Here is a 23265-nt window from a genome sequence, read left to right on the forward strand (position 1 = left end):
GTCAACCTCAGAAAATTCAGTGAAAATGAGATCATTGCTTCCAAGTCCAGGACATCTTCATTCCGCCAAGGGCAGAGGAATTCTACAGTCCAGCACATATTTACTCTCTCTTCTCCTCTTCCAGATACTTCCTAGTGACTCAGAACATCATGGTGAGAGGTTTTTTGAGCCTTGCTAGGACAGTTAGCCTCAATCATTTGTCACTCTCCCTGAATAATCCTGTAATGAACTGTTTTGTATATGTGTACCACTGCCCCCAACTTGTCACAGACTCTATAATGCTAACACCTAAAGGAGATTCTCTCTCAACTCACATAGTAGGGAGTCTGTGCTTTTGAAGCCAGAATATTTAAGTTGTATCCCTTCTGTCTCTGTGGGGTCTGCATGGCCATGATGTGCAGCAGAGTAGGCACTTCACAGTTGGCAGGTAACCACAAATTTGTTACACTTAATCCACATTCTGAATTCTACTTGTTTACGGATTATTGACGATGATTGAATACTGACTGTATTAGCTCTGTGAGATATCTGGAGATGCATTTGACTGCAACTCTATATAAAGTGTTGCATTGTTATACAAGGTGCAGTCCCAAAGGTGACTAGGAGGAGGTTCAACCCAAATACCATAAACCCCTAATTCCAAAATGCCTCGCTAGCAGTTTCTCAGGCATTACAAGTCTGTTTCCCCTGCGAGGAAGCGCCTAGTGCTTCTCCTTCTTTGCAGATCTTTGCCTTAAAACACATGCTCCCATTTCAGGAGAGCAGCTGGCAAACTACATGAGCCTCTGTAGTCCTTCAGCCAATCTGTCACCTTTCCCATTACTAAATCCCCATTTGTCTCCTCATTAGGCAGGCTTTTTAACTGAACTTTGTGAAGTGCAGTGTTTATGGAAGTGATGGCCTAAGAGCATGGGGTTGGAGCTAAGTGAAGGTTGGGAACTTCTGCCTGTGCCCCTTGGTCTCAATTAACAGCAAACCCTCCCTTTGAGCAACAGACACCTTGTTTCAGGGAAGGAAGGGAGGATCCCCCAGTAGTGGTCCCATTCCACAGTTTCTACTCTTCTCCACCAATTTCTGTTTCTGTCTGTGACACCAAGCAGCCCTGTATTCACACCCTACACACTATTGTAATAATCTTTGTTCAAAATATGCCTTGTGAGGTACCATTTGAAAACTAACAACTTACTAATATATGTGTGCAACGTATGTACACCGAGAGTATTAAGAGTTACAAATATATGCTGGAATTATAACTAAAGCATGTGTGAACCAGGGAGTTGTTAAACCTGTCTATCTTAAACAAAGGAATGTGTGTTTACCTCAATTTACATATAAATAGTAAACAGACTCATCAAGCTAACAAGGGATGGAGGCAAATCTCACACTAACAAGTGGGGGAGAAGATGCATGGTGTCTACCTCCAGCAGGAGAGAGAAGCTTGGTCTGGGTTTTATTTTTCAGAAGAATTCATTTCAAAGGTTTACTGGGCTATAAAGACGGGGAGAGGCAGGTTAGCCTCAAATGATAATTGTACACAATATTACTGTATTATAAAAGTATAGAGGGTGAGGTCTTTTCGGAAATCTGATGACACACTGGTGATTAATATAATTGTGAAATGTATGTATTAACACAATGTAAGGAATTATGGATACTCATTGATATTAGGCTGTACTGTCTGCTCAGACAGTGGGGAATGTCACAGTTATCTACCTGTCTCCTATATATATTAAGATGGTGGAATCAGAAACAATGGAAGACCCATTTACATAGAAATCATATAGGGAGATGGGAAGCCCACAGGAAGAACAGACCATCATGAACAACCTTTGCCACCTTAGAGACTAAATTTAATTTGGGCATAAGCTTTTGTGGGCTAAAACCCACTTCATCAGATGCATGGAGAGAAAAATACAGTAGCAGTATATATATTACAGCACATGCAAATATGGGAGTTGCCTTACCAAATTGCAGGGTCAGTGCTAATGAGGCCAATTCAATCAAGGTGGAAGTCGCCCATTCCCAACAGTTGACAAGAAGGTGTGAGTATCAACAGAGGGAAAATTACTCATCCTGCCTCATGAAGCAAGGTCACTGAACTTGGGAGATATAAGCAAGGGCAGAAGCTATCTTTGGCATCCATCACTAGACAGACAGAAGGGGCCAAAGCTTTTGGAGGCTGAGAAAGATGGGTCCTTCAACCAAGGCGGGGGCGGACGGAAGTCTCTGGAACCGAATATAGGTGAGAAACCTGCTTAGGCAAAAATCTTTTCACCTAAGGTGACAAAGGCACCAGCATATGGGCCTCTGGAAGAGATCCTGACCAAGGAATGGATCATTCACCATCTTGCTCGAAGACTGTTGGTGAGAAACACCATCTTAAATAAAGCCTTGAATCAAATCTTTAGGCTTTTCGATGCGTGTTTTCATTTTTATTTGATTGTAACCCTTTCTAACATTGTCTCTTATACTTCAACTCACTGAAAAACCTATCTGCTTTTATTAATAAACTTGTTTCACTATTAAACCAATATTGTTCTGTTCATACTAAAATGAACATCAGCTCCAGATAATGTGGCAAACTGGTGTGTTTTCACTCCTTAAAGGAGCACACAAACCATATTATTTCTCTGAAGTGTCCAGGGCTGGACATTGCAGAGCACACAGTTTGGAGAAAATTTAGGACTGGGAGTGTGTTGGGGTCACGCTGCAAGTAGTAACGAAGGCTGGTAGAAGCCAGAGTAGGGCTGTAGACTGGCTGCTGAGGTCAGAACTGCTGAACCAAGGCTGTCTAGCACACAGACACTCAGGGTGTGACCTGCTTGCTAGTAGGATGGTTGTGAGTGGCCCCGGTGAGGAGCTACAGCAACGCATTGTGAGGCACCTAAGATTGCAGGACACAACTCCTCACTGGTCTGGATTGCACCCTAGGAAGTGACGCTATCCTCATTCTCTAATTGCTGTTCATCTCTCTGCTAATTTCATCCCCTATTTCCCCCAGTTGCCTTCCTCTATTCTCACTGGCTGGCTGCTCACATGCTCACTTCATTCTGCTAAGCTTCAGAGAAGCCCTGGAACTGAGCCTGATTTCTGAACCTTCTGAGGATCACTCGCCACACAGTCCAATGGCATGTGTTGTCTCCACACCTCAGGCTAAGTAGCAACAATGCCTCACAGCATTTGCAGGCTCTGCCAACCCAGATGGTTGGAGGAATAAAGAACCTGGAAGTAGGGGGAAGTTTTTAAATTAGAAATGGGCTCAAACCTCAAAATTCAGATAAAGATTTTGAAAATCCTAAAGTACAGCAACTTGACCCTGGTGCTTTGCTTCTGCCTATTATACTAGTAGGAGTCATTTGAAGAGGCTGAATCTGCGTCAAGCTTTAGATTTCAAACACCCTCAATCCTGAATGTTTATTGGAATGGGGATTGGGTTTGGGCCCATGACTATTTCAGATACAAAAAACATCCCAATGATTGTCATCAGAGGCACCAAAAAGCAAAGCAGCTTTGCAGCAAGGGTTACCATTGTCCTCACCTCATCCCTGTCTCCAGAGAGCTGCAGAAGCTGTCTCAAGGCTATGCTGAACACGCAGCAAACACCTGCCGGCACTTTGACACAGTCCTCAGGAGATCTCGGGAAATGACTGCTCTACACTGAGCACATCAGTCAGATTATTTTCCTGCTGAGCAAATAAGTCAGATCTGAAATCTGGTATGTACAAGCACACAGAAACTTGCCTATTCTGTCTGCATTTCTGAGCGTAACAGCTATCAATTAAGTCAGCAAATACTGATCCCTGTCAAATGACAGGGTTATTGGTCTTTGTAACTGACACAAAGGCCCAGTAGTGCCAACTGGCAAAGTGTTCCCTGTTCTTTACTAGTAACTCCTGCCTCAGAAGAGACAAACTCACAACACCTAATACACCACTTTCATGGAATTTATCCATAAGAGGTAGCCTATGAGGGCTCTACTGAAAGCTTACAACTTAGTGATACTCATAGTCATTGGGAGATGCATGCACAGGTAATACTTAAGAATAATGTGACTATATTGAAAATTATTTCCTTATGGTCTTGGAGTGACAGTGAGTCATCAGGAAATCATATGTCTCGGTGATGGACCATTCAGGTGGGAGGCAGCTGTCACCCCTGCATGGTCAGTCAATTACATAATGTATTGCCCAGTTATCCACCATTACAACCACCAGTGCTTAATTTGTAATGAAAGAGGTGCTGGGGCTCAAGCTATTTTTTTACATTCATAACTGATGCAGCAAGCCCAGAGGTGCCAGAGCTATGAACTGCCAAGCCTAGAGGTGCCAGACCAGCTCAGTCCTGGCAAGCCTTAGCACAAATTAAGCACTGACAACAACCCAGAAAAGTCAATGGAGAACCATCAAAGATAAACTAAACCTCAAAACCACTTGGGAATGAAAAGGAAAAATACGACAGCAAGGGGATGGCCCTGCCTGGGAATAAAGACAAAAGACTGATTCAGTATATAACAGGGTGAAGAAAGACTCTCTGGATCCATTCACTGAGGAGGCACCTTGAATAAGAAGGGGTTGCTTAATGAAAGACCGGGTCCTAGCTCCTTGGGGCCAGTAAATGCTGCAAAAGGCTGAACTTTGGTGTGAGAATATATTTCATTAGCCAGGAAAGGTAACTTAGTAAGCTTAGGCCCTAGTTTGTGTTTTATTATTTGTTTTGTATGTAACCACTTGTTTCCACTCACACTTGTTTCTATTTGAATCTCTGTTCTTTCTTAAAATAAATTTCCTTTTGTTTTATAATTGAACTCAAGTGCTTGGTGTAAAGCAAGAGTGCTGGTCTAAGGTAAAACTGGGGCACACTGTTCCTTTGGGCATGGAGGATCTGGGATTTCTATGGATATCCAGTGATTGGTGGCTGGATACCACAAGGGGACACTGTGAAGGGATTCAGAGGCTGGGGTACCTCTATTGTCAACCATCAGCATTGGTATAGCCCAGAGAAGAGACTTGAGAGGCTGACAGGCTAGTTATTTAGGGAACTAATGCTGGAGGAAGGTGGCATCAAGGTGACTAACAGCCCTGAGTGTCCAGAGAAGCATCACAGTGACCCCACCCCAGGTCAAGGGAATAATGTTCATTGGTCTCTGACTAGCACATTGCTGTCTCATACTTTTATTACATGTTGTCTGCAAAATTGGGCAGTAAATCCCAAGTGAATGGATTTAGGCAGTTCAGTCTCAGGCCCATCTGGAACTAAGACACAGAGAAAAGCCTGAAAATGAACAACCGAGGCAGTGGAGAAAACTAACCAAACTGTAAATATAGGATCTGGATCTAGATTCAGATTCTAAACACTGTCCAAATTCAGGGATTTTTTTGGTTCCAGAGGCTGGGTTTGAGACCAGCTCTAGCCAAAAGCCTTGTAGTGTGGTTTGGTTTGGTAAAATTTGGGGAGAAAGTTCAAACTGGTTCTTATTCTAATCCTATCCCTGTACCCATCTCTAGTCTGCAGCTACAGAAGTGAAATGGAAATCTGAATGGGACATGATTTGAGCCACGTGAGGGCATCTCAGAAAAGTAAAAAACTGAGAAACACCAACATTTTGATCGCTGCAGATAAGACTGGTCTGGAGAAGTAGAGAAGGTGAGTACAGATTACCTCATTTTGCAAGGTGTAGGGAAATGAGAGCACTCATGGGGTCCGGTCCCAGGAGTAGTTGCCCATTAACACCATTGCTCACATCTGCCAGCAACTCAATTTTTGATCACTGACTTTAACCCTGCTTTTTTACCTCAGACCACTACCCCCCATCCGGCATCTAATGTTCAACAATGAGTCACAGAAATATTTCCTTCCCTCCTATGCTGGATGGTCTGGCTAGCTAACCATTTAGGGCAGGGATCAGCAACTTTCCGCACGTGGCAATCAGGGTAATCCACTGGCAGGCCATGAGACTTTTTGTTTACGTTGACCGTCCGTAGGCACAGCCTCCCCACAGCTCCCAGTGGCTGCGGTTCACTGTTCCCGGCCAATGGGAGCTGCGAGAAGCGGCAGCCAGCACATCCCTGTGGCCTATGGCTTCCCATAGTTCCCATTGGCTGGGAACAGCGAACCATGTGCCTGTGGACGGTCAATGTACACAAAATGTCTCTTGGCCTGCCACTGGATTACCCCGATGGGCCACGTGCCAAAGGTTGCTGACCCCTGTTTTAGGGTATGTCTATACTGCAATGTAAGCCGAGGGTTCAAACTCAGGCTGAAGCCTAACCCCCCTTCTGTCCACACACAATTTGTGCTAACCCAGGGCTCATTCCCAGGATGCCCTGGGGGTGGAGGGTCCAAACCTGAGTCAAACTGGGACCCATGGTTCAAGCCCTATTGCTTTACATTGTAGATGCAGCCCCACTAGACTCATGTTCTGGGAGTCCACCAAAAGTATCCCACAATCCCATGGGCTGAATTTCTTTGTCTGGAGAGTCATGTTTGGTGGACAGTCAAATTCCCCTCACACTAAAGAGGCAATACAAATGTAATTTAACAAGGTTGCCTTAACTTTCTTTCATGTGGCAAGTGGAGAATAAGTAAGGGCAAAGGGGAGCAGAGCTAAGGCTAAGATCTGGATGTTGGAAGTGAGCAGGGAGCATGTAGAGGTACGAGGGGCCTGGGCTGACCACCTTGCGCTCCAGTGATCTTGAGCCTCTGGAGTCTTCCTGCTAAGTGTCACAAGCTTCTGAAATGGACTCCATCTGTGCAACTGTTTGTGGTTTGTTTTAGAGTCATTTTTATCGGGAGCCAAATCACAGAGAGAGCCAAATGCTGAGCCTTCCTCCTTTGCAGGCATAGATGGTCTTATACAATTCCATAGTGCATCACAAAGAGGGGTGAGGTTGAGAAGAATTCCAGGAGTCAGTAGCATGATAAGGGCAGGGGTGAAAGTAAGGCAGTATGCACCAGTACGGCGTACCGATAAAAAGTAGCCATCAGTACCTGCCCGCTTTAGTTGCTGCCCCTTTTGTGCCCCCCATTGGCAGCCCTGCTGGGTCCCTAACGACAGGGCCGCCAATGGGGGTGCAAAAAGGGGAAGTGATGTTAAAGCACTGCCGCGGCCGCTGACGGGGAGGGGGCGGGGGGAGAAGTAGCAGCTGCCCCGGGGCTGTGATTTAAAAGGGCCCGGTGCTCCGGCCGCTGCTACCACAGCAACAGCGGCCGGAGCCCATGGCCCTTTAAAATCGGCACAGGAGCCCCGGGCAGCGTGAGCCAGGCAGCGCAGATAGGCTGGCTGGGGGATGCTGACCCCAGCCCCGCCCCTTCTGCCCAATGCCCTGTACCCGTAAGAGCTCAATTTTACTTTCACCCCTGGATAAGGGCAAACTGAGAAAGGACCTATCAATATGCGGATACAAAGGTTTAACCTCTCCCCCGTAGGGCCACACAGGGGTTCCCAGCTGCTATTAGAGTTCATTGGCTACACAGATGTTCCACGAAAGGTACCAGGTTGGCAGGGACTATTTCTCCCCAGATCAGCCCCTCTTAGATCCTCTGTGCAAAGTTCACTTGCTTAGGCTTTGTGCAAGAATGGGAGGATATTTAGCACATGCTGTGGTATACATAGGGAGAAGTGTGTATATACATGCTTGCATGTTTAAGTGCATGGATGTAGTCACAAACACACCACAAAGCATGGGAAAATCCATTAATGACATGAAGGTGAAAACCAAAAGCCATTAGTCGAGGCAGCGCCAGTTTGATTCAGTAGGCCAGTCAAGGGAGTGCTAAAGTAATGTCTTGACATTCAGTTCTTAGGCTGTATTGATCCAGATGTGAAATATGATAGCATGAAAGAAGAAGACAGAGGGGAAACCAGGGAATACCACTTCAGGAATTCACTGAGTGAAATCCTGGCCCCATTGACATTAATGGCAAAACTCCCATTGATTTCACCCGAGCCCTGATTTCACCCAGTGTATATTTCCAACATAGGTTAATGGCTTCCAGAACCCTTGCTTATGTCTGTGAAGGAGGAAACAGAAAAAACCAAACAAAATATTTTACTTCCTTGATATAAATGTAATGCTTCTGAAGGAGAGGCAAGATTACCCTGATTATAAGCAGGCATGACACAAGCTACCCCACAAACCTCTGCCAAAACACCTCAGCCCTGATGTGCATCATCCACTAATTTTCCAGTCCTGGGCTTGCACATAGTTCTGTTAATATGCCTCAATCCTACCATTATTTCTATTCCAGTCCTGAAGCGGTCATAACCTTACCTGTAAAGGGGTTAAGAAACTCAAGTAACCTGGTTGGCACCTGACCAAAGGAACCAATGGAGACAAAAGATACTTTCAAATCTGGGAGATGGGGGAAAAGAGGTTTTGTTTTGGGTTCTTTGTTTCTGTGGCTGTTGGCTCTTGGGACTAAGTCTGTCATATTTCAAACTTGTAAGTAACAGCCAGGCAAGGCATATTAGTTTATCTTTGTTTTCTCAACTTGTGAATTTTCCCTTTGCTAGAGGGAGGTTTATCCCTATTTTGTTGTAACTTTGAAACTAAGGCTAGAGGGGGTTCCTTTGAATTTTCGGCTACTCTGTAAGATTAACTACCAGCCTAAGTTTACATAGGCGATTCTTTTACCTTTTTCTCTTTAAATAAAATCCTTCTTTTTAAGAACCTGACTGATTTTTCCATTGTTCTAAGACCCAGGGGTTTGGGTCTGTAGTCCCTTTGTAACCAATTGTTGAGGATATATGCTCAAGCCTTCCCCAGGAAAGGGGGTGTAGGTGTGGGGGAATAAGACTCCAAGTGGTCCTTTCCCTGATTGTTTGTTAAATCACTTAGTGGTGACAGTGATCCCAAGCAAGAAAGAAATCTCTGCCTCGGGGAAGTTTTAACCTAAGCTGGTAAGAATAAGCTTAGGGGGGCTCTTTCATGTGGGTCCCCACATCTGTACCCAAGAGTTCAGAGTGGGGAAGGAATCCTGACAGAAGCCCTAGGAGCAGAAACTCACCATCATGTGAAATGACATTATATAGCAGGTCTGATGTTAGCAAGTTCTCTCTAGCCATTGGATGAGATCCAAGACTCATTTCATCTGTGACTTATGTAATTTTTATACTCAGATTTCCAGCGGTACAAAGCTTGTGAATTAACCAAGTATAAAACCTTGTTTTCCCTAATGGTTTGGAAAACAGGAACAGATTGTAAGACACTATTAATAGCTGCTGTCAAAAAAAAGAAAAAAGAAAAAAAAAAAGGATATTTCGGGAGGGAGTGGACAACTGAGATCTCCTTTTGGTATTTTTACCTGGGGAAAAATTGCTTCTGTTATCACAATGCAACAGCTACATGTGATTTTACCTGGTTGGAGGATAGCTTCCAACATTAAGTCTTCAACATGGTTCCTAATGTGTGGTGTACTCTACAGTGCCTTTGCTGCATGGCATAGGCATGTTAGCCCTCAGTGGAGCATTCCAACTGGGAATTATTTAGTCTCCTGAAATCCCATAAGCGAAATATACTTTTAAAAATCTGTTACAATGACTTTCATTGGATCAGAACATCAAACCACAACAAAGAAATAAATATGTGGGTCCTTATTTACAAATGACATCCACAGCTGTGTTCTTGAGTGCAGCCTCCAAACAACTGCAGTCATAAGAGCTACCAGGTCTTTAGAACTCTGCCACACAGAATGCACCACACAAACTGAACCACCACCACTCTTACAACTTCATTCGCCACAGGAATTCACCAAAATGTTTGGTCACACAAGAACAGAAACGCCTGTCCTACTAGACTAGAAGCCATGGGAAGTTCCAGTGTTAAGTCCGGTGACAAGCCAGGAAAGCTCACTGCTCCACATCAAGACCCCATTTCCAGGATCTCCACCATTATATGATTTCTTTCTCTGTAAACAAAAGGTGAACACATTAAATCTGGTTGTCGGTGGCCCAGAAACATTATTTCTCTTCTGCTGTCCTTGGGAACCACACTTTTAGAATGTCAGAAATGGAAGTCAACAGACAACTGGGAAAGGATTGTTAATGGGCTGCAGAGCCTTTCACCTCAGGTTCAAGTGATGAATCAAAGTCAATGACATCTGATAGGTAGTTGGTGGCATATGCAGAATAGCTGATGGCTTCAGTCCAGTCTTCTAGTGGAGACAAGTCCACCTCCGAAAAACCACCCCAGTTCACACTAATTTGGCTCTGCTGTTGGTCCAGTTAGTTCTTGGCCTCTCTACTGAGAATCCCAGGAACACTGAATTCCCTTTGCAGCCCTGGAAGGCGGACTTCTCAAGTTTGGGTTGAAGCATATTGATAACCTTTGTGGATAAATAGATAAGACTTCAGTCTGAAGGGCTCTCTATCCTGTACCATTCACGGAATTCACTTTTGAAATATAATAGAAGCTACTCATAACACATTTTAATCCAAAAAACTGGTTTAATTTAGCAGTAACAGGTTTAACAATTACAGGTTTTAATCCTACTGGGAGACAAGGTACAGAAAAGGAAGAGCTGCAAGATTCTCTGACTCATTTATGAGAAGGTTTTCTAGATATCAGTGAGGGCAGAGAAATAATACAAAGGGACCTGAAAAGTTTAGAAACCTGGGAAGAAAATTTAAAATGGCCTTGTCTACACTTAATTTCCACAATACAGGAAATTAGATGGAATTTTGCAATGTAAGAAAAAGCAGTGCAGTTTTGGGCTACATGTGCAAAGGAATCACAACCTAGATCTGGATATAATTTTTGAAATGACAGAGCAAAAATGAGTCAACTGGCTTTGAGAATTATATGAAAGGAGAAAAAAATAGATATATGCGTTTGCAGTTTGTTTAAAAAAAAAAAACCCACACATTTGCAACTTGTTTAGGAATTGCTAGTGCCTCCCCAGACGGTAGCAGAAACTTGACATTAGGCCCAGCTGTAATGGAGACCCCAACAGCAGCAAGCATTTGGCTTTGGTGGGGTATTCACAACTCTGTGCAACTCAGCTCTGGGGAGCTCTAAGTATCCCTTGGATTTTTGAGGGTATTTGGAACACTGAGTAATGCTCCTAGAATAGACTATGAAACCTCACAAATCAACTTTTTCAAAAATTTAACTTAAGGGGTCATCTTTTTTCAGCATCATAGAGTCAACCAACCAACTCCTAGACATCTCAAACTCCCCTCCTTACGCGGCCACACACATGCACACACTTGTTCCCCATATGGAAAAACTTTAAAAAAATTAAGGACTTGAAGCAAGGCAAAAATCCTGATTAATTAAATAGGTGCAAAGCTGCACAAAGGCATTTAGGGGTCAGTATCAGCACCAATGCATTTACACTCCTTGATGAATCAGAGCTATTGACAGATAGAGACAAGGCCTTGGTCTACAAGAAAACTGGATGGGGCAATGGAGGTGTGGCAATAGACAAGGAAGAGACTGGGGAAGATAGGAGGTCCCTGCTTAGGACTTAGAGCAGTGGATGAAGACTTTTCATGGTTACCAGCTGGGTATGTCAGGAATGGAGCGAGTGAGATACAAAGGACAGGGAAAGTGGTGAAAGTCATATTGGCGCTGTTTAAAACTTTACATTCCTGATGAAAGAAGCTTTAACACCTCAGCTGGCCTTTCTGTCCAGGCTCTCACCCAGTCTCCAACCCAGATTCCGCAACCCTCTAGGTCCTGCACCCTGTTCCCCACAGCTAGCACAGGAGTTTAGCATTCCCTCCCATTCCATTAAGGGTCTTTACTGGCTTGAATAAACCCTACCTATGCTTTTCACCCAGGCTGCAATTATCCAGTGTAATAGACAGCAGAAAAAATAGTGGCACAAATGTATTTTGCTTTATATTGATTAGCACCAGAGGGCTCACCTTGTACCCAAATCTCAACTCGTTTGACTAACTGCTCATTACCGTACATAAAAGGTGGGAGTAGAACAAAAGGAGTGATTGCTATGGGGCAGATTTTTGCAGGCACTCAGGTCCCTAATGCAGAATAAGCCACAGACAGAGTCTGCTAGCGATCGGCCCCTGGCCACTCACCTCTTATTTGGGGCATGTTAGCAAAGAGAAAGGTGTCAGACTACTTCCTTAGAACCTGACATAATAAACATAGAAACTTCTTGGAGAGAACAGGGATGACAGATGCAAGATGAGAAACACTTTCCTCTGCCTTTACTTAGATAGACTGCACTTGCTGGCCTAATACAGTGGTGGATTTGACACAGGTTAGGCGTCCAGCAGGTTATTCACTAACACTTTCAGAACCTTAACCCAAGGTAAACATAAATTAATCCTTTCCAAGCCAACAGATGCAAGAAGCGTTCAGTGATGATGCAAGTTTGGCCACCTTGACACTGGTTTGGTATCACATTAGTTTAAGATCCCATTCTGTTACAACAAAAAACACCCAGCACCCTCCTACACCCCAAATTCCTCATCCCCGGCCCCACCACAGAGCCCTCACCCTCACCTCCCACCCCCACATACACAAGAACCCTCTGCCCCAGTCCTGAACCCCTCATCCAAGGCCTCAACCCAGAATCTCTACCCCCAGCCGAAGCCCTCACACCCTAACCCTATGCCCCAGCCCTGAGCCTCCCCCCACACTCCAAACCCCTCGGTCCCACCCCCACCACATGAATTTTGTTATGTGTCACACATCTCTTCCATATTGGTGCACATAAAATTCATTCTGCACATGGGTGGGAAAAATTTGAGAGAACACTGGTCAGGAATGGTCTAGTTATCACATAGCCCTGCCTTGAGAGCAGGGGACTGGACTAGACGACCTACTTAGGTCTCTTCCAGTCCTACAGTTCCATGATTCTACCAGAAGTACTGCTTAACAGGGCCATCATGTGCATCCTGAACAGTCTCTGTGATAGAAGGGGCAATGTCCCATGGCTCAGGGACACTGGGACTCAGGCTTAATGCCTCCTCTTGTACACCACTGTTATCAACCTCTGTCACTCCAAAGGGAGTGTTTACCACTGTGCAGAGCAGCAGTACTTTTAAAAAACATGGAGTACCTGGGCACTTTAAGAATGGGATAGAAAATAACACAATACCCGCAGCCCTGACTTTGCGTGGGTCCTGGCCCCACTTGCTGTGAAATTGAGCTATGCTCTGCACAGAGTGTACATCCCCTGCATGAAACCTGCCCTCCTTCCCAAAAAACAGAACTGTACTTATTCTGCTGCCAAGGGAGAATCCATAGCCGCAGAGGCCAGGGCAGAATTAGCTCCCATTGAATAAAATGCTACTTTTCCCTTCTTTTGGAGCCCTGTGCCAGGCCTCATGGTCACTTCATCTTAAGAAAGATGCAGCAAAAACTGAAAAGGTCCAGAGAAGGCAACGACAATGAGTAGCAATAGGATGAAATTTACATGGGAAGAGAGATTGCCAACCCCCAAGACTGAAGAAGAGAAGAGTTAGAGGGGACTTCATAAAGGTATTCAAGGGCGGAGTGAAAACGACCTTGAATCCTCCTTTTTATGCTCCCCTAAAAAAGGAACAAAAAAAAGTCATCTAAAGAAATTTAAGGTCCGTAAACTTAGACCAAGTGAAATGAAATACTCCTGCTTTGTGCAGAAACGTAGTCAGCCTCTGGAACTGTAGGCCACAGAAGTGATCTTGGGTTTTAAAAGAACTGGGATATTTCATGGCTGCCACCATCACATTTGTGGTTATGTATTATAATGAGGGTAATCAAATACTGTGCTTCAGGGTGTAGGCTGATCAGCAATGGAGGTCAGGACTGAATTCTCCCTGCCATTTACCATGGACATTCATAGGTACATGATGGGGCCTTCTGGCCTTCCTCTGAAGCTTCAGGTATTAGCATCAGTCAAAAATAGGATGCTGAACTAAAGGGCACCAATCGTCTGATCCAGTGACAAAGCAGGCCCACCTGAGACATTAGCTATTCAGAGGGTAGCTCTCTCCTTCAAAGCTACAGACACTGAACCGTCCAGGCGAGGGAAGCCAGGAACTCTGCATAGTCATGGTGGTGGGTGGAGGTGAAAACTTTCCTCTCAACCTCAGGTTGTTCACTCAGGAGCCCTTGAGCAATAGGGTTTGTTGCAATTCTAAGCAGTTTCTCATTCCCCAGACCCGGATGAGCAGTGCCGGCAGATGATGGGTCCTGCCTACCATTATTAGACGCCACTACATTACCTTTGCAGTTTGAGGAAGACAGGAAAATAAATTTGGCCAGCCAACGAGGGAATTTATAGCTGGTACAGGCTGATTATCCATCATGTAATTGCTCCACAGCACCCCCATTTTTCCACAGCACAGAGATACTGGACTCGAGGAACTGAATTATTCACCATTACAGTCAGCAGAGCTGTCATCTGACCAGTGTTTTACAATTAACGTAACATCTTATCAGTAGGGCCTATCTATTTGTAAGGCAAGTTGAAGTCTCCCTCTAAGAGAAGAAGATTTCTTCATCTTCCTCCTCAACTATTTCTTATGACAGCAGCCTGCCCCTCTGCAATCCCATTGACATCTAGATTAGTTTCATGGCTTGGAGTAATGGAAAATCTGCTCAGCCTCCTGCCTCACGATTTTTTCAGTCACACTCTGACCTCTGTTTACACTGTACTAAGGGAAGTGTAATCAAATCTCACATTTCAGAGCATCAGCGCTCACCTGCCAGGATCAGAAGGGACTGTCCCCCAAACCATCCACAAAAACAGTTGTGTAATTAGCCAGGTGTTTGTGGGGGAGGGAGGAAGGCAGCACTTTCATGCATCAGGCTGTGACCAGTGCTAGAGGATGGGACTTGGTAGACCAATGGTGTTATCTGCTACAGCAAAGTTGGTCTTCCTATGGAGTGAGTGGGTAAATGCAGATCCACTGTGGACAAGTCCCTGTCAGCATTATTTTGCAGACACACTGTCTGAAGAGCCTTGCTCTGAAGAACCGCTGCACTGGGCCTGTGAGAGAATTAGGAGAGAATTTCTGGAAGTGAGGTGAGTCACAAAAAGAGACCAGCTAAACCAAGGGAATTCAGCAACGAGTGACTCAGAGCTACAAATACCTAAGAAAGAAAAACCAGATAAAAAGATAGAGAGTGCTAAGGACAGGAGGTGCAGGTTCATCCTCATCTGGGTTGTTGCCTCTCTCTAAAGGAGCAGCAGAGCTCTCTGATTTAGTCCCTCAGGAGACACTAAAGAAAGGCTACTCCAGGGTAGATACTGAGAAATCATAAAGAGGAGGAGAATTCCCAGCCTGGACAGAAAAGAGGAATGTTGAAGTAAATGCTTCTTTATAAATTCTGAGAGAGTCAGTGGTTCTTTTCACTCAGAGTAGGGGATTAAATAAACACTTTTCACCTCTATTTTGCAGTCCATCTGTGGGTTTCAAAGCACTTTGCAAGCATTAAATTGTTAAGCTTTGCAACTTTCACGTGAGGCAGGAAAACATTATAATCTCCACTTTAAAAACAGGAAAATGTTGGCACAGAGAGATTGCAACTTAACCAAGGTCTCCCAGTGAGTCAGGAGCAGATTTGGGGCAGAAAGCAGATGTCCTGACTCAAAGGCCTGTGTTTACCTATACATCCATACTGTCTGTCAAAAGGAAACTGAATGCCTCAGCAAGGGAAAGTGTTTAAACAGACACATAATGAGGTTCTATAAAGTCCAAAAGAATGAAGTCAATCTACTGTAGTTACCCTTTCAAAAAGGGACACCATACTGGCCTCCTTTGCCAAGAATATCATGATCCCATCCAAAGGGTACTTGCCTCCCTCAGATGGCAAGAGTAAAAGAGTGTACGAGTAAAAAGCAAAAAACTCAATTTCATCAGCTGTGTTGAGATTGTTAATTTCATCCGTGGAATACTAGCCTTAAAAGAGCTAGTGAAGAAGAAAAGATTCAAGTCTCTCAGCAACAAGCCTGCATTAGCCTCAGCATCCGTCTTGCATGCCTTACTAGATTCACCTTGATTTTCATCAGGGACAATAGTCTCTCTTAAGGTTTCAAAAAGGCGGCACCTGTCAACACCATGGAAAGAAGATAACCAGATAAAGCAACTCCCTAAGGACTCAGCAGAAGTCAGGAGTGACTACTTGGAGAAAGTTTAGATAGCAACCAAGTTGTCTTGACTATAGTCATCACAAAAGGATAAGAAATCCCTTCCATCATCATGTGAGTTAAAGGAAGGAATAAGAATTGCACAGGCAATTGAACAACCCTTGTGTTCCATTCATTATTATAAATGGGAATAGAGGACACAATTCCTCTGGAAGAAATAGCACTCGGAATCATTCAGAAAGTGGAATCCTGTTCAGACATTAGTGTAGAGGGGACAAAGGATGTCTGAGTGGTTAGGGTGCTCATCTGAGACTTGGGAGACCGATGTTCAGTTCCCAGCTCTGCCACAGACTGTGTGTGTGTCTTTAGGGAAGTCACTTAATTCCTGTGCCTCAGTTCTTTTTGGAGAGAGAGAGAAGAAAGTGATGGGAAGAGGCCAGCAACTATTTCCTTTTAATTTAAAAATGCAAATTGGACTAAAAACCAACTAAAACCCTGTCCTCCAAGTTCAACTGTTGTTGTAAGTGCCATTAAAGCCAATGACATTATGCCGGGGGGATTTTGGTCCCTTGGCACGTGTATATGTCTCTCTTTTCTCTGTAGGAGCATTTCATAATATGGCACATTACTGATCTACTTCAAGATGTCACTTTGTAATACATAATTACTTGGCACTATGTAATTCCAGGCTTATTGTCTCAATTTGTGTCAATTTAGATGTAGTTAAAGCTGTTACTGGATCAAACAAATTTATGCAGGTGGAAATTTTAAAAGTTCATGTAAAGAACAATTTCATAGCCTCTAACATGCCTCTTACAGGCACTTTTAAAAAAAATTACACTTGGAACTTTAATTCCACCTCTCACGCACATAAGAATGTAAAGAGTGCTTCTAACTGTCTCCATCATTATCCTCCAGGCGGACTCAGCGGTGTACCATTAAAAATGCTTGTAAAGTTTATTAAACACATGAACTCAGTTCCCAACTATGCATCCCAGCTAAGTGAGCTGGCCCCATGAAGTGACAGATTGTAGGCACTCGGATCCCACGGAAATGAAAACAGTGTAAATACCTAGAGAGATTGTCTCACAAGAAGGCGTGCGTGCAGTCTACGGCCAAGTGCCTTGAACCAGAGAGTTCGCTACTAGGAAGAGACCAGTACTGTAACCTCTTAGCCCCCTACCAAAAAAAGACCCCCAAAAATGTAGCAACAGCACAGAGTGACAAGTGCCAGCTTCCAATTTTCCCTGGGAGTACTCAACCCCTGCTCACCCCCCACTCTACCCCTTCCCCCAAGGCCCCACCCCCACCTCTTCCTGCCCCCCTTCCACCCCTTCCCCCAAGGCCCCACTCCCTCCTCTTCCTGCCTCCATTCAACCCCTTTCCCCAAGGCCCCACTCCACCTCTTTCCACTCCCACCCTGCTCTCTCCCCCACCTCTTTCCACTCCCTCCCCCAAGCACATCTCATCCTCCTCTCTCCCAGCACTTCCTGCACACCATGGAATAGTTGATCTGCGGTTGGCAGGAGGCGCTGAGTGGGAGGGAGTTGGCTTCTGGTGGGTGCTAAGCACCTGCTAATTTTTCTCTGTACGTACTCCAGTCGTCACTATACAAGGAGCTACCCCCCCCACCCCCCATTCACACCATTTTTGCTAAGACCAGCCGTGGACACCACCAACATTCAGAGCTGGGTAGCCGGACAGCAGCGGCTACTGGTCAGGTGCCCAGCACTGAAGGCAGCACCACCACCACCAGCAGAGAAGGGTGGCAATACCATACCATGCCACCCTTATTTCTGCATCATGTTTGACCTTTTTACTGGCAGGTCTGGCTATGGAGGGGGCTAAGGCAAATTTTGGGGTGGCTATAGCCCCCAAAAGTCCCCCTCTGCACTGCCCCTGCCAAGTGCCTTTGGCAGAAATGCTGTCTCCAGCACTGGACCATTCCATTATAAATAGAGATGGGTCCAAGCCAGAAATTGCAGATCCAGATATGGATCTAAAACCTTCCCAGAGTTCAGATTCAGGTTCTGGTTGAGCCCACTATAGAGACAGGGATTTAGCAGAGATGGGCAATTTAGTAAAACTCTAAAATAGAGAATAGCCACAACGTTTGCACTGAGATCCAAACTTCCGCAAACTTTGGGTGTTTTTTGATGCAGTGGTTTGGTTTGATTCAGGCTCATCTCTAATTAGGACTATTCTGGAGGAGTGGAGAAGAGAGAAAGAGGAGACACCCCCATGGTGCATGGAAGCATGTATAAAACAGACTAAAATCCTATGCACTTATCCCTGGGGCAAGCCATCCTAGGGATGAATTTGTTCCCCGGTCTATCTCTCTCTGTAGGATCATTTCATAACATGGTACATTTTTAAGCACTCTAAAATGGGAGGGTATGCCATACTCCTAGATGATACAGCAGGACAGAATTTCTCACCTTTATTATACAAACAGTCTTGTAATCTGAAGTCTGCACTTGTCACAGCAGAAACTCCAATTAAACAAACTTATCCTCTGACCCATTTATAAAAGTTTGCCAGAACACCTCAAAAGGCTGTCTCTGGTAAGAACCAGATTTTAAATGAGGGGAAAAGATTCTCCTTGTTAACTACTTGGATGATCCATCAAGTACATAAAATGATCACACTGCAAATAAGGCTGTGCACAGAATTTAGGTTTCACTCTACATTGTTCCCATGGTGTTATTAGGATCCCAAGATGTACACAGTCTCCAGTTAGCTGTATGCTACACTGTATGTATCATCATGTATAAAAAAAACCATGACAGATGATATCGGACAGGACATTTATCTTTGTGAGTGAGGAGATGACAGATATCCAATGACTGGTGTAATCATAAATGAGCACTCTTATATTTCCTCTCCAGTCAAGATGAATGTCATAATCAGAGATCTGCCTTAATTTGTGTGTAATGACAGACAGACATATACACAAGCTATATGTTTTTCCTCCCACCATTTCAAATACAAAATTGTCTTTAATGGCTGTTGGAGAAAAATACAAGTGCTTAGAATGTGTGTGAATCAATGGCTCTGAATACTACTAATCTTTAGTTTACTGATGAAACTCATACTTGGGCCTTAATCTAAAATAAATGAAACCTGGGGGCCAGAAACTCCTGAGTTTTAATCCAGGCTGGCTCCAACTCAGTCTATGCCTTTAGCAAATCAAGGAACGCTCTCTACCTCAGTTTCCCCACCTGTAAAACAGGAAGGAAAATACTTCCCTCTCTCATGGGATGGGCATTTGTAAAATGCTTTAAAGGTTAAAAATGCTACCTGAGTACTATCTATTATTACATATAAAATATACCTGCATAAATCCATGTAATTCTCATAAGAATCAGGTGCTACAGCTGTCTGCCATGCAAGGCAGTGGCTCTTCTCCTCCCACTCCCTTTCTTCAGAGATTCTGCAAATGCAAAGCATGCTAATTTTCCAGTGCATACCACCAGTTCTTACCAGACTGGAGAATAGAAGTGCTCTTAATTAAACCCCACTCTGAGGGCCAGTCCTGCTCCAGCTGAATTTAACGAGAGCAGAATCAGGCCCTTAAAACTCTACTCCAACTCTGTGACATGGGAGCAAGCTCTCTAATTAGCAATTGCCACTCATTCTTTTGACTAGAGCTCACCACCCCACCCACAGTTTTGCCTAGGGGTGGGAAGATTGATATAGCACCACTTGAGCTTGGGATTCTCATTTCCTCTTGGCATTGCTGCTTTGATCTCTTTTACTGGAGCTTCCTTTTATCAATATCAAATTTTCTGGGAGGCAACCCACACACCTGCTCCTGGCCCTTATTTTCATTGGCCTTTGGCCACATATGGCAGATGAAGCATTTAGCTGCAGCCTCTATTTCTTTCATTAGCAGAGAGATTCACTAGGGCATGGGGACTGCTGACTTTGTGACAGCTGAAGTTTGATTTCGGGGGGAGCTTTTTACTTCACTACACCCAGATGAGATGGGGTAGAGGAAGTGGGAGGAATCAGTTTCAACTCACTGCATATTTCATTTCATTAGAAAAGCCCAAGTAACTATAGATGGCTACCTGCAAATTTTATATATGCATGTGTTACACACACAGAGACACATTAAAATACTCATTCAAATGGTGACCAATTTCAAAGCCATGTGGTCAGGAAATATCCTGACTATGAAGATAAATCATTGAAGAATACAACAGAGCTCTAGCTAGCCCTGTCCACCACAGGGCTTGAGAACCTCACAGTCTTTAATATATTTATCTTCACGACATCCCTGTGAGATAGGAAAACTCTACTATCCCCATTGTACAAATAATTGCACTTTGAAATGGGAGTAGATCAAAATGGACTAGTAAACTTTCAGTATGCAGCAGCAGCATGGACAGTTAGTGTACTGTCAGTTGGCGTGGGATAGATTTACCCAGCAGCCTGCTGGGAACCAAGATGCTTGTATAGACAAGCCCTTACATAGTAGCATTACAGGGGAGGACATATTGGAGATGTGGAATGGCCGAGGCTACGTGCAGACACCTGCTCTGGAAATAGCAACTAGAGTGCACCCTTTGGGAAGGAAGTACTGTAATGAAAAAAATGCAACTGTCAGTACACAGTGATATGGATAAAGATGTTTTGCACTGCCACTAGGAAGTACCAATCATCTTTATAACCTTAGCATGTGGCAACAGGGAAAAACTGGCCCTGACAATTATGTGGGTGGTGAAAAAAAATAATCCTGATGAACTAGAAGAGCAAATCCACAGCAGGCAGAGAGATTTGGATTTCCACCCTGCTGGACGTGGATAATTGCAAGAAAATCCCTTTTGCAAGCAAGAGCTAATTGGTCAATTATGATTTCATCTAGAAACCTTTGCTCGAACTATATCCTGACTACTTGATGACAGGGACAGCTTCCTTCCCAGCCACCCACAGAACACACATGTGGTCTACCAGATGGGAGCTTAAAATGAAAGCTTTCCTTGCCCATTCCTTTCTGGGGGGAATTCCTCCTGCCATTTTGCAGAATTCCTCCTGCCATTTTCTCCACAGGTGCAGATGGTCCAAGATGAGGGAATTCATTTGCCTAAAATTGTATATTTTTGCTTAGGTTACACATAATATTTGAATGACAGCAAGCCCCTTTTTTAATGTTTTTACTACACGTCTCAGCTCTCCAACTATAAGAAATGCCAGAGAGGCCATTCTTACTTTATCTCTGGACTGACCAGAAGCCACACAAGAGACAATGTCCTCAGGAGATTCCCAGGCTCCCTGCCCAGTTTTGCAGATCCAAACACTTGGGCGAGGTCAGGTAAGTATCCCAGACATGCATGGTCTCTCTGAATTGAGCCTTCAAACACTTGGAGGTTTGCCCATCCTTATTTTTTAGGCCACACTATTTAACACAACTCTTAACTTTTTCTGTCCCTGTGCTCAAGTGGAGGCCTGCTGCCATGGCAAACTCGCTCATAATCCAAAATGTACAGAAGTGCTTGGGCATCCCCAAAAAAGTCCCTGAATTATAGAAACCTTCACGCTCTCTCCAAAGGGTTCTCCCTCAGCACCCCTCCAAGCATCTTCCAGAGGATCTCCTTATTGCCACCCCTCCACTGAATATGTTGAGTCTCTCTGGCCCTTCCTTCCCCCTGAAAACAAGCATTTTCTTACAAATTAGCACCACCATTGTATAGAACACACATGCCCTCCCCAATCTGCTAATTCAGATTTGGGCTCCTTGCACTTACATTTCACATCTTCTTTCCTCCCTCCCATCTTGCAAAGAGGAAGCCTCTGAACATATATCTTCAGTAAGGAAGAAGGAAAGAGGGGAGTGAATTGGAAGAGGGAGCAAGGCAGTGCCAGATTAACACATGCCCACGAATCCCAGTGCAGATCAGTACTTCCCTTGAACACTAACGCAATGATGAGATAAACAGGTTAAAAAGGAAGATGAGATCACCATTTGCCAGAGAGAAATGCAACTTGGTAGGCGGCTGGTATTTATACATTCAGCAATCTCTCTTCGTGTCTGGTTATAGGGAGATTTGTGCTGATGCAGGGGCAGGTCCAGCTGCTGCACCTGTTCTGGCTGGCTCACGTCTTACAAACACAAGGGAAAGGAAAGATAAATACAAAACAAGGGAGGAGATGAACCAAGAGGAGGATGGGAAATTCACTTCCCTTTTGCATTCACCTCTCCTAAGGACACTGTCTTCCACATAAGCTATTGGGAGAGATGCGCTTGATGATTCCAGTGACTCTCTACAGTTGCTGTGAGGATGAGTGGCTATGCTGGGAGAAAGGGAAAGGTTGTGAGAAAGTTGTTTCCATGAATATATTTGCAAAGTTAAACCGTGGCATTGCACCTTTCTAAACCTCTTTCACTCACAGCTTTGGGCCTGGTTCTGGTGTCAGTTACACCAGTGTAATTCAGAATCAACTCCATTAATGTCCAGGGAGCTACTCCAGAAGTGGGGATGGGGTGAGGGGGAGGAGTGGAGACAAACAGGTGTATATGAGATCAGGCCTGTTGTCCAAGTCACTCTTGCTCATATAGCCTCAACACCCTGCTTATCATTAGTTGAACACCACATTATATAATAGAAAGCTATACAAACTGATATTGTCCAAAGCTGAATTATACATCATATGATATATATGCACATACAAATATGATGTACAATCTTTGTTTAAGTGTATCTGCTCCCAGAGGACGATACCCCCCCCCCCACTTACAGTATGCAAGAAATATTGTACTCCGATATCTCTCTTATGTAACTGTCACTATCTGTATTACCAAAGCATCTGGAATCCCCAAGGTATTGCCTAGGGACCCATTGCGCTAGGTGCTGTACAAACCAGAACTAAAAGATGGTTCCTGCCCCAAACAGTTTACAGTCTAATTTCTTTCAACCAGTGGCTAAGGCTACTGAATTGTCAGAAGAATGCAAAGAGGGAGAAGCTCATGTCATAACATTTTCTACCAACCCCCACTCTTCACAAGAAGGATGTGCCTCACAGATGCAGAGATAGGAGTTTGTCCTTAACGTATTATCCTGTATATAGTCTATTCTCTCTGTAGAGATGGATAAATTGATTTTACACGTCAGTGGCTGCGTACACTATTGTTTCTCTTTCACTGGAAGAGAGGCTGAGCAGGGCTGTGAGGTATTAATAGGTAGTACAATCAGAGAAATTTCACAAAGTACCAAATGC

At 44.3% G+C, this 23265-nt stretch overlaps 1 protein-coding gene across 3 annotated transcripts in view; it reads right to left on the reverse strand.

Moving 5' to 3' along the window:
* The window catches only part of LOC102933476 (deubiquitinase DESI2), a 75676-nt gene that overhangs the window by 39738 nt on the left and 12673 nt on the right, over window positions 1–23265 (reverse strand). Inside the window, exon 2 of one of the 3 annotated variants that reach the window (XM_043548023.1) lies at window positions 19379–19477. The exons of the other annotated variants lie outside the window; for them this stretch is intronic. Coding sequence (XP_043403958.1) covers window positions 19379–19384 — 6 coding nt within the window. The 5' untranslated portion in view covers window positions 19385–19477. The remainder of the gene's footprint in view (window positions 1–19378; window positions 19478–23265) is intronic. 3 annotated transcript variants of the gene reach the window in all.

Source organism: Chelonia mydas, chromosome 6 (assembly GCF_015237465.2).
Source record: "Chelonia mydas isolate rCheMyd1 chromosome 6, rCheMyd1.pri.v2, whole genome shotgun sequence".
Classification (NCBI taxonomy): domain Eukaryota; kingdom Metazoa; phylum Chordata; order Testudines; family Cheloniidae; genus Chelonia; species Chelonia mydas.